General features: G+C 42.7%; 1 protein-coding gene across 4 annotated transcripts in view; it reads left to right on the top strand.

Annotated features, from left to right (window-relative positions):
- The first annotated feature begins 976 nt into the window (after positions 1 to 976).
- The window catches only part of ACY1 (aminoacylase 1), a 31,563-nt gene continuing 16,200 nt past the window's right edge, over positions 977 to 16,339 (top strand). Inside the window, exons 1-3 of one of the 4 annotated variants that reach the window (XR_008317306.1) lie at positions 977 to 1,148; positions 3,607 to 3,744; positions 13,405 to 13,469. Coding sequence is in view for 3 of the 4 variants with exons in the window: in XM_053300769.1 (XP_053156744.1) it covers positions 3,627 to 3,744; positions 13,405 to 13,469 (183 nt within the window). In the remaining variant the exon portion in view is untranslated. Of the gene's footprint in view, positions 1,153 to 1,303; positions 1,724 to 3,606; positions 3,745 to 13,404; positions 13,470 to 16,339 lie in introns of those variants that run through there. The other 3 variants (XM_053300769.1, XM_053300768.1, XM_053300770.1) reach the window with 3 other exon arrangements.

The raw sequence follows: 16,339 nt of genomic DNA, 5'->3' as shown, positions 1-16,339 counted from the left end.
ACATGCTAAAGCTCTATTCGCACAGTATGTTCAATACTTATCTCTGCACCACATACACAGGTACAAATCTGTACACAGGTACAATTATTCACATGCTAAGTTGAATATAGGTACAGCAGTGCATTTCCTGTCTGTATCCTGTATTCTAAGGGGTCTGTACCCAGATTCACTTTTTAAATGAATGCAGGTACATCATTCACACCAAAAACATGTACCTCTTTACAGACAAGAAGTCTGAATACTATGGCTTGTGACTACAGGCAGGTAAATGGGAATCTGCCCTGGTTCCAAACTCTTGAGATCATATCTAAACAACAACCCTGTGAGGTAGCTTAGACTGAGAGACAGAACCTGGTCCAAAGTGAGCGTCATGCCTGAGGAAATTTGGCCCACGATTGGTCTCCAGACTCCTAGTCGCCTCCTCCTAAAATTTCTACCCCACACTAGCTCTCGAATTATTATTGGTAATCTTGCCACCAGTATTGAGACTGACAAGCACAATGGCTTGCTTATCAGTTTCACTTCAGAGTGTGGGCTGAAATCTGGACTGAAGATTTCCAGTGAGGGCACGCTATTTACTAGAGCGTTAAGACCCAAGGCTTGTGGCTGAAGATGCTCATCGTGAAAGGGCCCTGAACCTTCCAGGCCCTAAGCTATTTTAAGATCTGGCCTTTGGTGTAGGTAGCAGCCAGGGGGCTTATAGCTCTGAGTAGCGTGGGGGTGGGCACCACGTGGTGTCACTAGGCAGCTAAGCCCCCGGACTTGTTATCAAGGCCAGCCCTGAAACGCACGGAGAAAAAGTAGCAAACCCCCTCTGCAAACGTGCCTCGTGCTTTTCTCTCCCCACACGGACCCGCTCGCTTCTCTTCTCCTCCGCAAGATCTCCGCAACACTCCAGTCTTGAGTGCCGGCACCAATCTTTTCGAAATCAAGCCATGCTGCTGCTGCTGGGCTCGGGACAGGGGAAGGGCTGCAAGCTGCCGGTGGGATTGGCCATGCCTGCGGCGGGCGGGCGGGCGGGAGGCAGGGCTGTCCCCACGCCCAGCCCGCCCCGCTGCCGCCGCCGCTGCCGCTGCTGCTGCTGAGAGTGCAGCAGAGTCAGCGAGCAGGGCTCGAGCGAGGAAGTGGCTTCCGCGGCGACTGGAGAGGTGGGTAAGAACTGCAGCGCCAAAAAGTGGGCATTGCCCGCCGCCGGGGAGGCCCCCCTGGTGGCCCGAACGTAGCGACAGCGAGCGCCCGGCACTGCCACCGGCCTATGCCTGTGAGAGGGGGTGGGAGGGGGGGAGAGAGGAAGAGGCCAGAGACTCTGCCTCCGAGGTGCCTGCGGAACAAGTTGTTTACTTAGCAGCCGGGCCATGGCAGGGGCGCCTGGGAAGGCAGGAGGCTGCAGGAACCGGGGAGAGAAGCGCTGCCAAGGGAGGGAGCCTGGCCCAGCGCATGGGTCCTGCCCGCTGACAACCACAGTTGGGGATTTAGAAGCCGCCTGGAGCACCGCAGGGCCCGCCACTCCTCTCCGCTTTCAGTCTTCGCTGTCACCCCCATTCCAGTTTGCCTCTCTTGTTTACGTTCACCCAGGGGCGTAACTATAATAGGGCAAGGGGAGACAGTTGTCTGGGGGCCCACTGCCTTAGGGGGGGCCCCCAGAGACATGTCACATAACTGACTCCCCCAGCCGTGCACCCGCCCGGGCTTCCTTCAGTTGTATTCATCCTCCGAAAGTGATGTGAGTGTTAAGACCTGGAGCTACCAGAACAGCATGTCTTTCTCTAGTACCATTAAACGACTTGCATTGTCCACAATTTACAAAAACTTTTTAAAAATAATTTAGGATGATGCTCTATTGTGGAACATAGGTGATATAGATATAGATATATGCTTTTTGTTACCACTATTCAGCCTCATTTAAGATTTCTTTACTTCATGAGTCGAGCTTCAGTGTGGGGGGAGGCATTATAAAATCTTGACTCTGGGCCCACTCCAACCTTGCTACGCCCCTGCGTTCACCCCTAGCTGTCTGCGCTCACCCCCACCCCCGTGTATGCCCATACCCCCTCTCGGCCTGCCTATTTCCCCCCTGCCCCCAATAAATTGTTTTCCAGCCCTTTTTCTCTTTTCTCTGTACAGTATCTCTCACCCCTCACATGCCCATCTCCTTTCACTTCAAGGTAAAGGACCCTGAACTGCCCTATTTATTCCCATTGCTTTTCTCAACCCCTCTTCCTTTGATCTTTTCTCCTATACTTGTTTACTCACCAGCTCATGTGGCTTTGCAAATAAATCCACAAAAGTTTCAAGCTCTTAAAATCTCTTACTAAACTACCTACCCATGCATATCTACATTAGTCATTTGTGTCCGACTTTGGAAAAGTTTTCTGCTGCGTTGTGTGTAGCCAATTTCTCACTATAAGCAATTGTACTAGGTGAGTCACTAGTTAAAAGTCTGCCTTTATGCCACATGGTCTAGTCTTTATTCTTATATATACGCACACACTTTCCATAACGTGATATAGGCTATATCATATATCATAACGTGGTATAGGCTATATCGCTTCCCTTCTTCAGTTGCTACAGTGATTTCTTAAAAGGAAATTTGGAATACTGAACTTCCTATTCAGTATTATTTTGATACTGAATCATATTGCTTCCTTATCTGTCTTCGAGACTCTGGAGCTTGGTATTATAGAGTTCCATCAGTAGGTGTTTTGAATTCACCTGTTGGTCTTGCTCTAAATGAAACGTTGTCGCCTTTTTCCTATGTGAGGCCTTCTGCCTTCTGCCTTATAGTTGCCTCAGCAGACCAAAATTCTGTAAGTTCAGCTTTCCCTGCCACTAAAACCGCCCTGAGCCATTTTTGGAAAGGCGGTATAGAAATTGAATAAATAAAATAAAATAAATAAAGGCAATACCATAACTATGGGATTTCTGCCTGGGATGCAGTGTTTGCTAGGAGCAAAAAAACCCAAACCAACAAACAAAAGGTGGCTACCCTGCCTCCAACTTGTAAGTCAGTTTTCCAGTCTTCTGTATTTCGAAGACTCAACATAGTTGCCTTTTGCCTATCTGTCTGTTGGAAAGCCTCCACAGAGTTTTAAGTGAACACTTCACCAGTCACTCTTATGTCAGCTTCTTTTTTCCAAAAGCATTATTTTCCTTCCAGCCTAACCCCAAATCGCTATACTGGAAACAGTACCCAGAAGTAGCTTCTGTAGAAACTACACAAAGCTACACTTCTAGCATTAGGCATTATGTAGCTGATAAAGCCCTGATTGAAACCTTTTGCTTGAACATAATGATACTGAATTTATGTTTGGGGATGGATGCATAATTCATTTGAACTACAGTATTACGAGTTTGGATCTAATTCTTCCCAGGGGAGTTTTGAAATCACAAATCAATTATTTGTGCTATGCTACCTGGTAGCAAATGGTAATTTCCTCCTGTTGCTGTAGCCTCAGTGAAGTGAGAAAAAACACAGCAGGGATTAAGTGTGTCTGGTACAAGTCAGTACCTGTAGCAGCAAATTCCACTCTGAACTGTGTATAAGGAACAGTGGTATTCTTTCTTTTTGCCCTCTCTTCCTCTCTTCCCTTTTTTTGTTTCATATAGGACTGTAAAAGAAGGCTAACATGCTGCCAGAGAAGGACCCCAAAAGACCAGGGGAGAAGGACCCCAAAGAAGATCCATCAGTCACTCTCTTCCGGGAATATCTGAGAATCAAAACTGTCCAGCCAGAGCCTGATTATGGTATGGAGGTTGTTTTTCCTTCCTTCATTTCAGGAAGGCAAAGTTGTATTGCATTCTACTTGACTGGTGTCCCTGCCAGGGCTTTGTAGGAACATTACACAATTAGCCCATGGGTGTACATCCAGAGGCTAGTTAACTAAGCCTAGCAGCCAGAGGTAACGTTCTTCCATCTTTTGCCAAGGTGAACAAAACAAACTAATTTCTAGATTTCCACTGAATTGGATGTATCGCCTATTCTGGCTTTGATATATTGAACAGATCTGCAATGTGCAGAAGAGCCCACCTTCATCTGAAAAGGGGGAAAAATCCATCCAGCTAGATTATGTTTATCTATACCTTTGATCCAATAAGAATTTCTTTGATTACAACTCTGTAGTTTGTTCACATGATTCTTAATGTCTTGGAAGTATCTGTCTAGCACTAGCCAATGTTTCATATGTGTTACTTTTCAGTGTCTAGCAACATACAACTTTGTTCTCATTATTAACAAATTGCTTACTAGGATTGTGCATCAGACTAATCATTGGAAGCAATGCAAAGCAAGCTTTATCAACCAATTTTTCTTTGGATACAGTCTGATAAAAATTTCTACATTAAAAAGATAAAGTTCAATACAATACAATATCTTATTGTATTGAACTGTATTGGTGGGGAATTGGGGGACTTATCTGAAATCAAGAAGTGATCTTACTTCCATCTTTTACATGGAAACAGGTTGCCTTCTGGACAGCCACAGTAGTAGCACTTTAAAATGCACTTTTTAGTAGACTTGCCCCACAAAGAAGCAACATCATGTTTTGCATTCTTCCCTGATGCATTAGTGAGAAAAAATATGGTAGCTCCCTTTAACTATAGAGAGCAGCCATCTCCCCCCACTCCCTCTCCAGTAATGTACTGGGGAAAGGATGCAATATAATGGGATTGTGGAGTGGGGTGAGTCTACCGAAAACAGACTCACCCCACTCCACAATGCTTTAAAACGCTGCTGCATCTTTCCCAGAAGGTGGAAAGTTGGAAATCTTCCTGATTTCAGGTGAGCCCCTACCCCCCTCAATTCTCCAACGATGCATCAAACTGATCTGAAATATCAACTTAATTCGATGCATCTCTTCAACTGCGTCATCAACACAACACAAAATGGATCAAAAATGGATCAAAACCAATTTCGATACTTTCCTTGGTACACAGCCCTATTGCTTACAATTTCCACTCAGCATGTGAAGCCTCTTATGATTTCTAGGTAGTGCCAGTGTGGGTGAAATAGAGTTGCCATACCCTCCGAAATTCTGGGTTTCACCCGGATTTTAAGCATCTCACCCAGATTGCTTAGCCCACCCAGATTCACCCGGATTTCAGCATTCATTTAATTAAAAAAAAAAAAAAAAGCTAAGCACTAGCCCTTGTAGAAGGGGAGTTATGGAGCAAAACATGCAGTCACTATTCTGCTCAAAAATTATTTTCAAGCCAATTTATATAATATGCGAATTAGGCACCCAGATTTGGAAAGCCAGAATATGGCAACCCTAGGGTGAGAGGAAGTGCAAGTGCCACATCCACCTCTCCATTGCCTGCCCTATTGCTGAATCATAAGCTGGACTGCAGTTCTCAACTCGCTTATTTGAAAGTTAACTCCAACAAAACCAACATGACTTCAGAGAAAATGCACTTAGGATAGAAATGTTAAGGCAAAATATATCATTATTTTGGGACAAAGCTCATCCTGTCCCTCCAGAAATGCACTTAGCCCCTTCCATCCCCCTGATGGTTTTTATTTCTGGTGCCCCCACTGTTTAAAGAGAGGGAAACAGCTTTTAATTACTCTCTTCTTGAGAGCAGCATCTGATCAGAGTTTCATTAGGATCTGCTTAAGCTCTGTTCAGTTGTTATGATGCCATAATTTTGGTTTCTCAGTACTGTAATGAGAGTTTCTTAATTTTGAGATGAGACACTACTGCTCAGCGTCCTTCCTGGTGTTCTTGTTTGGTCCGCTGACATGTTGTTTGATGCACTAGTCTCTTCAGTATGGCCATACTGAATGGACCAGGGCAGAATTTTCCTGGGTACAGGCACATTTCAGTATATCGGATGTATTATTTATTTGGTATATTTGTATACCACCATTTCCCTGAGAAGTTCAGAGCAGCATTTTAGCCTCACAAGAATTCTATTCTTATAAGACTAAATTCATTCATTCATTCATTCATTCGATTTCTATACCACTCTTCCAAAAATGGCTCAGGGCAGTTTACACAGAGAAATAATAAATAAGATGGATCCCTGTTTCCAAAGGACTCACAATCTAAAAAAGAAACATAAGTTAGACACCAGCAATAGTCATTGAAGGTACTGGTGGGAATTTTATGGAGGAAATTTTATTATATTTTTAATAAATACATGCAAACAAACAAAACGATGGTAACCAAAACAACAGCAAAAAAAAAAAGTCAACAATATTATAAAACAATATAATATGTTCCATATCCTCTTCTGGGGACAATCTCAAGTTGTTGTAGAAATTTTAAAAACTTTTCAGTCCCCTATTTCCAACTCAAATAAATCATAACATAAAACAAAAATACTTTTATACAAAATACCTTATAATAATGCTAATCCTTTCTGACATTTTCTTGGGGGTTTGATCCTATGAGGAGGATTAAACTGAGAGATTATCATGTGTCCAGGATACTTGGAGAGCTTCACAGCTGAGTTGGGATTTGAATATGGATTTCTCACATCCAAGCTGAACAATGTTATGGGCTGTTTAAGACAATATCATCTGAACAACTGTTTAGTCTCCTGAAGAGGTATGTGTGCATGCACGTCTCCCCAGCATGCCCAGTGCACTGTTCTGTCCCACATAATCATGTGGGGAGTGGACTATCCAAACCACCCCATAGTATGGTTAAAACTCTACTTGAAAGTAGTATTTTAACCATGCAATTGGTGCATTTTGTACATTCCACCTCCCTCCCCACATAACTGTGTGGAGACAGAATGTCATATCAGGTACAGGGAGAGAGATGCATGCCATACTCTTTCTCCTCGGGTGGCTGGTCAGATGATATAATCTAAACAGGCCCTATAAGGAAAAAGAAAGGGAGGTGGTAATATTTATAATTGTTTTACTACTTTATAGTAGTACTTTATAATTGTTTTACCAGCGGTCCCTTGGGTTTAGTTTTCTTTGAGGGGGTAACCCTGTGTCTCAGCTGTATCAAACTGCAGATGGGGGCTCAGATGATTGAATGTTCCACCATACAAAAACTCCCATATCTAGAAAACTAGCCTGTCGGGGAGAACACTTCTCCCTGACATCTAGTTTTCCATATGCAGAGGTCTTTTGAATGGAGAAGCATTCCACCATGTGGAATGAATGGAGAAGCATCCCCCCACATTTTTGTTTTAACGAATGTTTTACTTTGTTTTTATTCTGTTGTAAACCGCCCAGAGACGTAAGTTTTGGGCGGTATAAAAATGTTTTAATAAATAAATAATAAATAAAAATAAATGTGAGCCTCTGCCTAAAACCTGTAGCATACAGTCTAGACACAAATTCACCCCCTCAGTGAGAACTAGACCTCCGTCCCAGTTCTTGATGTTCAAAATCCCTCTGAAACATCACCAGGTGGTGACATTTTCAACATTGGGAAGAGAAGCCAAAACTGAGTGGGCAGTAGAGCCATGGTTCAATGCAATTAAGTACTCATAAGCCAATTAAAATCAAGCTTGCTTAAAGAAACTACTTTAATAGTACTCAAGGGCTCCCCCCCACCCCACCCGTTTAACAACAGTCCAATATGGTGCATCATAAACTACTTTTGAAACTCGTGAGTTTCAAAAAATAGTTTGCTGGAAATGTGGGAGAAATCTACAATTGAAGAAATCAAAATCCCAGGTGGACTGCAGTGCTGGCTATATGTTTCTCTGAACTGTTGGGTTTAAAAAATAATACCACAGCAAATGAGGCTTCTGTAATTGAAAGAAAAATATAATCCTCTTGGGCAAAAGAGCAAGTTAAACTTGTAAACATTCCCAATTGATTCTGTGGAAAACAAATCCCAATATCAGAGGCTGAAAGTAGGACTCGTCGTCTTGTGGAACTCCATACATTTCTTTCTTTCATGAAACATCATATTAAAAATTGTATTAAATCCAGTTTATAGTTCTCATGATTGTGAGAAATTGTTGTTTCAATAGTGCATTACATGTGCAAAGGGTTTTCAATTCTAATTTCTTCCATTCTTGGGAGCGGGGGGGGGGGGGAATTCCTGTGAGGAAGGTCAGTATTCCCATTTTATTGGTGGGAAACTGTGGCTAAGAAACAGTGACTTGCCCGAGACTACTCGTATGCATTCATACCTGAGCCAGAATTTGATTCTAGGCCTCTCATGGACATATCTGATATTTCTTCTATTAGATCAGAAAGAAATATTACAAAATTGCAGGAGTGTCTTCAAAAACCTCCAGTTTGTGGACCAAGGGTGTATGTGAGGGGAGGGGGAGGGCTGGGAAAGCGTCTGTTTTTTGCATGATTCGGTCCATTCCTCCAGGATTCATATCATGTTCTTATTTACATATACAATCTTGCACTGTCTTAATCCTTAATCTTCATAGCCTCTTCTCATACCTTCATACAGATGCTTTACTCTACAGAATAGTATTATCTGTTTTTACGTGGTGTATAAAACTTTTAATTATTAAATAAATATATTCCTCCTTCTCAATGCAGGTGAGTGTCTATATATCTATATCTCTCTCAAGTGGGAGGTTTGTTGTGTCTTGGAGAACATTGGACGGGAGTCTGATACTTCTCCCACCTCAAGAAATGTCTGTGTAGATGAGTCCTTAAATGTGACATTTTGGAAACCTATCTGTGATCACTCTTAGGGAGTGGAGTTTATTGCCTTGGGGCCTTTTGTTGTCATTTGAAAGGGAAAATGTGCTCCTTATGCTGTTGAGTCAGGATGTTCCTCTCAGAAGATTAGTAGTGTCATATTTTGCACCCACAGTGAACCTAAGTGTGAAGCAGGAGAGCTTATTCCTTGTCTAGGAAAAACACTTGGCTGCTCTTTGGACTTGGCTACTGAGTGAAGTCCACATTCCAGAGCTCACTTCAGAGGAGTAATGTCCCTCTGTTATTCTGGAGTATTAATGAGTCACAAAGTGAAGTGGTTTAAGCCTTGTTTTCATGGCAACATGAGTAAAGCTGTATTCATTGAGCATTCAAGTGAATTAAGCTGGAACAGAATTTTTGTTTCTTGTATATGTTGGCTTCCATCCATGTTAATCAGGCAGACACAGAGTTGCAGTCATGTGAACCTTCATCCTCAGTGGACTCAACATTAAGTTGGCAAGTTCACCCTTGCTCATTCACCTTGCAACATAGGTTCCAGTTGCCAAAGCACTGAATCTGAAATAAGGTCAGTAGCTAGTGGGACTACTCTTGTATAGGAGGTTTTGCATCCCTAATTTGGTTGGTGCATTTGAGTTGCATGACTTTGGAGGTTGTGGAAAGTGAGGTTGAACCACTGGTAAAATCCATTTGAGATCAAGTATTTTGATTGACAGGATATCATAGCACAATTCACTCAACACTTGTATGATGAGTGTATACTGTACACAGAAACAGGTCTATACACAGGGACAATTATTCACACATTATGCTGGATACAGGTACAAGCAGTATCCTGTCTGTGCCATGTATTTGAGGGGCCTGTAGCTTCAAATTATTTATTTATTTATTTATTTATTTTTACATTTATATCTCGCTCTTCCTCCAAGGAGCCCAGAGCAGTGTACTACATACTTGAGTTTCTCCTCACAACAACCCTGTGAAGTAGGTTAGGCTGAGAGAGAAGTGACTGGCCCAGAGTCACCCAGCTAGTATCATGGCTGAATGGGGATTTGAACTCGGGTCTCCCCGGTCCTAGTCCAGCACTCTAACCACTACACCACACTGGCTCTCACAAAAGAACTTTCACAAAATAATTCTTTCACAAAAGAATTTTCACAAAAGAACACACATGAATGTATATATGTCTGAATAGAGCTATCAGGTGAGGGTATATTTGCTGCCCACTTTCTGCATGATGGTCATGAGAAAATGTTTGAAAAGCATGAGTGTGGTGCCCCCCCCTTGCAAAAAAAAATAAAAAAAAAAATCAAAGAATTGGTCTTATGCACCTGCCACCATGTTCAGGTTTCAGCTTTAAACGTAGACTGAAGTATGCCAGAAAAATGACTTTTCCTCATGCACACTGAACATGTAAGAGGATGACATGACTGGCTTGTCATGGCTGGGAACAACTTCACTCAGGGTTTCCATGCTTCTAACACCTGTCCATATGCATAGGCTCCCAGAAATCTGGCAGCACCATGGTATTCTGGAATATCAGCAACATGGTATTTCAAGTCATTCTGAAAAAGATTTAACTCAACAGTATGGATGGATAGGATTTTTTTAAAAAAAATTATTTATTATATTTCTATACTGCCCCATTTGTCAGCTCTGAGCAGTTCACAGCAAACAAAATAGAAACATAATGAATTTAAACTTACAGAGCAATCAAAAACTAAAACAATACAAAACAGTTTTAAACAATTTTAAAACTCTGGGGATTTTAAACTGTGTTTTAATATTTTAAACTGTTTTAGCTTTTGATTAAGAACATATGAACATAAGAACAGCCCTGCTGGATCAGGCCCAAGGCCCATCTAGTCCAGCATCCTGTTTCGCACAGTGGCCCACCAGATGCCGCTGGAAGCCACAGACAGGAGTTGAGGGCGTACCCTCTCTCCTGCCATTACTCCCCTGCAACTGGTTGTCAGAGGCATCCTGCCTTTGAGCATGGAGGTGGCCCACAGCCCTTCGACTAGTAGCCATTGATAGACCTCTCCTCCATGAAGTCATCCAAACCCCTCTTAAAGCCATCCAGGTTGTTGGCTGTCACCACATCCTGTGGCGGAGAGTTCCACAAGTGAATCTCGCGTTGTGTGAAAAATGACTTCCGTTTGTTGGTCCCAGACCTCCTGGCAATCAATTTCATGGAGTGACCCCTGGTTCTAGTGTTGTGTGAGAGGGAAAAGAATTTCTCTCTCTCCACTTTCTCCACATCATGCATGATTTTATAGACCTCTCTTATGTCTCCCCACAGTTGTCTTTTTTCTAAACTAAAAAGCCCCAGGTGTTTGTAGCCTTGCCTCATAAGAAAGGTGCTCTAGGCCCCTGATCATCTTGGTTGCCCTCTTCTGTACCTTCATAAGTTTTAATTCATGATGTTTTTGTTTTGTTTGCTGTGAACCGCTGAGTCAGAGCTGACAGATGGGGCGGTATAGTAAATAATAAATAAATAAATACCTTTAAAAAATAAATTCCTTTCCATCCACACCATTGAGTTAAGTCTTTTTCAGAATGACTTGGAATACTATGTTGCTGCCAGATTTCTTAGGGCCTATTTGTCTGGACAGGTGTTAGCAATATGGAAACCCTGAGTGAGGCTGTTCCCAGCCATAACAAGCCAGTTTTTAGGTGTGTTTTAAGAACACCCCTGCACAGGATTTCAAGCAAAATAATAGCAATTTTTACTCATAATTCTAAAAAGTTCTTCAGCCTAGAAATGTTCATGACAGACAGAAAGTGGAAGAGTGCTATATTTTTTATATACAATTTAGTTAGTTGTGCTTTTTGCTTCAGTTTGTGCAAGAAGCAGGAAAAGTAAAAGCCAATTTAGGCATTACTTGTGGAAAAAGGTCTCTGTGGAGAAAATCTTGACCTGGACTGATTTAAAAGGGCAAGACTCTATAAAACCAAAAAGTTCTTCCTCGACTCTTAATGTTGCCTTCTCCTGAGATCTCTCAACTAGGCGGGATTAAACTGTATGAATGGAGAGAAGGGCATTAGGAGGATTGAGCCAGAAAACTCCACCGAGAAAAGCTGCAGGAAGAAAAGATTTTTGTTGTTGTATTCCCCCCCCCCGCCCCATGTGGCTGGAGGGGGCCCTGCTGAGAGAAGAATCCATCAAAGAGGACTTAATAAGGTCTGTTTTCCACTTGCTTGGCCAAGTAAACTTCTGAGAGGAACCACAGTGTGAAAGCAAAAGACTTTCCTTCCTTTTGTTTTGCCCAACAGGGTCTAGAGAGGCCCATGCAAAAGGCTCTGAAATCGAGGGAGGCTCCCAAAAAGGAAGGCCAGCTTTACAAAAGGCTTAACTCTCTCAAGACACTGTCCCTGCAGTGGGCTCCATAGTCCTTGTAGGAATTTGCCCTCATGAGTGAATCTCTCTCTCCCCCTCCCCCCAATGAGAGTGAGGAAACATTGTCCCCTGCAGGCTCCAGTCTTTTGACTGTACCCACAGTGCCCTGTGGTTCTGTGGGTCTATCAGCTTGGTTGTGTAGCCCCTTCTACAAACACTGAAGGCAGAAGGAGAACAGAAGCCAGAAAGGGAGGGGCAGTGTCTTTTCTCTCACCCTCCTAGGCTTTGGAGAGAAAAAGAAATTGTGTGACTCCCTCTTGTGTCTTCCCCCAAATCCAGTGCCCTGTGGCGATCCACAAAGCCCTCTGCAAGCTGCAGCATCCCGTGCAGCTTGCAGAGAACTCAGGGAAAGGATAGTTGTCATTGGCCACCTGGTGAGTCAATTTGTGGAGCTCTGATAAAATCCTATGCTTGTATTAACTGCTCCCCTCTTGCTCTGGAGGAGGATTCTGGGTATTTTAATACTACTCCTGCTGCTGCTGCTCTTTATATACCACTTTTCAACAGTAGTTTCCAAAGCGATTAACATAGAAAAATAAATTAATAATAAGGTAGTTCTCTGCAGTGAGGAAGGGGAACTGGCTGCTGGGTCTGCCTTCCTTTAACGAAGGACAGCCCTGGCAGCCGGAGTGAGGGAGGAGCTTCCTCCCTCAACTCTGGTTGCATAAGGGGAAACTGCAGTGCCTGTGTTGGGACGTAACGCTGGCACCACAGAACTGGAGTTAAAGGTGGCGAAACTCACTACAAAGCAAAGGTACAAAAGACTGCTCGGGGAGGGAAATCGCAGGTCCATTTCTTTACAAAACTACATTCAGACGTACAGTTTCCAAAACCAGAGGTGAAGGGATCTCCCAAGTTTTGTGTTACGTGGCAATGTGGCCAATCTAGACGCATCTCATGCAGATTATAGAGCATTGCAGAAAGGAGCTATGGTAAGAATGAGTATGGTCCAGGAGACAGAGTGCTAGATAGACCTTGGAGTCTTTGTGTGGCTCTGCTAGTTCACTTGGTGACTTTAGACAAGTTGTTGTGTGTCCTTCTCAGGACAAACACAGGACAAACAGTATGGAAATGTCCATAGAAGACACAAGACGGGCGGACAATATCTTTAGTATAAAACAGAGTGATTAAGCAAGTGAGCTTTGCTGCAGGTTGAAGAAATATTTGAAAAAGATAATGTGTACAAGCCAGACACATTGTTCCTTAAAAGAATTTCATTTAGAATTGGTCTGTCTTGTCCAATGCTCTGTCTTCAGTTGCTGTTCACACCTGGGACAACAATCTGCTACTAATGCTGCGCAAGGCACAATGGGGACTTGTTACTAGATGTAATTAACTGAACGATCATTGACATGAAGAGATAATGTACTATGTTTAATATTTATGGTAGTCTGTTCTCTCACTCCAGGGGCAGCAGTGAAATTCTTGGAGAGAATAGCCTCTGAACTTGACCTGCCATGTCAGAAAGTGGAGGTAAGCAGTGGGAAATGCATACCTGTGACTGGATTCTGTCAGAGCACCTGATTATGCCTGGTTCATTATCTCATGGGTATCTGGGGTGGGGGCAAGAGGAAGCTGGAATTTTAAATATATTTTTAAAAATGAAGTATGGAAATTAGGGAGCACAGATACTCCCCACTAGGTAGCAGGAGCCCTGGGGAGTAGGGATGTGCATGAAATGGATTTTGCATTTTGTTTTGAGCTCGAAACAAAACAGTGGTCAACTCAGTTGTTTCGACGAAACAAAATGTGAAATGTTTTGTGTGTTCGGCCATAGGGAACAGTGGGGAAATGTGAAACACTCCATTGTTCCCCATGGGTAGCTTCTAGGGACACCAAAGTGGGTAGTGTGGTAAGTCATGATGGGTGCTGCCCACATCCAACCCACGAAAGAAATGGGCAAGTGGGTGGTTTTTAATAATGTTTTAACCTTTTCTCAAAACCACCATAGGATCCTATGGGTTTTTGGGGGAAAGGTTGAAAATTTGTTTAAAACTGCCTGCTTGCCCATTTCTTTTGTAGGTTGGCTGGTAGGTAGCACCCATCATGCCCTACCACACAACCCACTTTGGTGTCTCTAGGAGCTAACCATGAGGAACAATGGGGTGTTACATGTTTCCTCATTGTTCCCTATGGCCAGAACAAGCTGCACTCACATAGTGAATGCACACAAGTTTTGCATTGCCATTTGCAATGCATTTTCCAACCCTGCCTTGAAAAATACTGCAGAAGCACACAATAAAAGGGAACCTGTCCCTCCCAACACAGGATACACATTTCAAACACAGTCCAAAAATGCTAAAAAAAAGAATCACTGACCCAGAATCCACTGCCAGCCACAGTGCCTGTGCTGCAGTAATATCATTGGCACAAGTTGCTCTCTTGCACACAATTATGACTCCTTACTTCCTAGCATTGCAACAGCCGCCACAGCAGCACTATTAGTAGCAAGCATAGTACGGTAGCCACACAAGCTCAACTAGAGCAACTGCCAGCCACATTTTGACTGAGCACATTTTGCAATGCAGATTGCAGAGCTGACCAGAGCAGTGAGCGAAGTAGAGGTTAGTCTCAAGGTCAGACATGGTAGTTCATTACAGCAATACTAAGAAATATTACACACACAGAGAGAGAGAGCTGCTACTGTCCATTTCTCGCCACAACACAATCTCACAAACAATACAAACCCACAACTCAAGGTAGGCAGGCACCCAAGTTCTGCCTTTGTCAGTTTGAGATCCAGCAAAACCAGATAGTTGTAGGAGCATATTCTACTCAGTGCTGAGAAAACTGCAAAATAAAACCTTCCTTCCTGAAGTATCCTCTTCAATAGAGGCACACTATAAGGGTTCTCTCTGCCTCCCAGTTACTATACATTTTGAAACTCCCTCCTTTTTAGATTCCCCTCCCCCCACTCCCAACCAATGGGAGCACAGTTGCCCATGACACCACTTGATTTGTATGATAAAAGGCCAACCAAGAAGCAAGGGGATCGCCAGCCAATTGGAAGCCAGTGCCAGAAAACCAAATGTTGAAATGTTTCGACTTGAAGGGTGGGGGTTGTTTCATTTTGAGCCCGTAACCAGCCCTTTATTTAAAGGGTGTTTTGTTTTGAGCTTGAAACAGCCCATTTCAAGTCAAAATGTTTCTACTTCGAAACATTCTGCACATTTCTACCTGAGAGAACCTTGAGATCATTCCTAGTGAGAAAAATGTAGCTGGCTCCAGCTGCCCGGCCTGGATACCCTGTACTGTTCTGAAGGAGGTCCTGGATCAGCAGCTCACTACTCAGAGGAATGTTGCTTGTTTTGCTCTAATGATGTTGCTTCCCATTGGCTCTTGCAACTAGTACAAGATCCAGAAATCCCATAAAATACAAAGATAATATATACATGGTAGGGCATCAATTTGGATATACATTTTTAAGCATCGTTACCACTATTGTATTTAGCTTCTATTTTCCCATTATGATAATGGCCTGCTTGTAGTCCAGGGTGGATACAAATCAATGGCTGTTTTTGTTTTAAAGCAGCTTTTAAAATGTAAATTGGACTTGAAAAAAATCAAATGCTACATTTTGCTTCTAAAAATAACTTGCTTAAAATGAAATCTGACTTCAGGAATGAGTTAAGTGACACATCACACAAGTTAAAAGATGTATCTCTGTCCAGAGCCTTACTGAAAATGAAAAAAAAAAATTACAACTGTTAGTTACAGGTTACAGGTTAGTTCCAATAGGTTTAACGCTCTATAATGTAGTTGACTACTCATGCAGGCGCAGCCCTGGCCCCTGTGCTTAATTGGTAAGGGGGTGGATTACCCTACTCATTCTGTGCAGCAGTATAGGAGTGTTGTACTCTGTTATGACCCCCAGCTTAGAATCGATATGGGGTCGATATGATATGACCCCCAGCTTAGAAGTGACCCCATCTGGCTTGGTCATTTGATAGTGAGGGAAATGTACTCTGCATATGTGCAGAGGCACTCTTCTGATTGCCCAGGTAGTGCTAATGCAGCTTGTGGTTTGGTAGCTAGGATTCCTGAAGTTGTGTGAAGATGGTTGTGATTAGTATTCACTGGCTGGTATGTCCAAAAGTATGCATAGCCACAACACATATATACAGATGTGTGAAATGGAGTTCACTATTTACATCAACAATCCAAGCTCATATAAGCAGAGGAAATATGCACCTCAACCACAGATGCAATTCTAAAAACATTTTTGTTGGACAATGGTTTATAAACAAACAACCATATTATATTATATTATATTATATTATATTATATTATATTATATTATATTATATTATATTATATTATAAAGTCACCAGCCACTGCTAGGC

Source organism: Hemicordylus capensis, chromosome 2 (genome assembly GCF_027244095.1).
Source record: "Hemicordylus capensis ecotype Gifberg chromosome 2, rHemCap1.1.pri, whole genome shotgun sequence".
NCBI classification, from domain to species: Eukaryota; Metazoa; Chordata; class Lepidosauria; order Squamata; family Cordylidae; genus Hemicordylus; species Hemicordylus capensis.
Note: the sequence above shows the minus strand (reverse complement) of the source record. Positions and strands in the feature narration are given on the sequence as shown.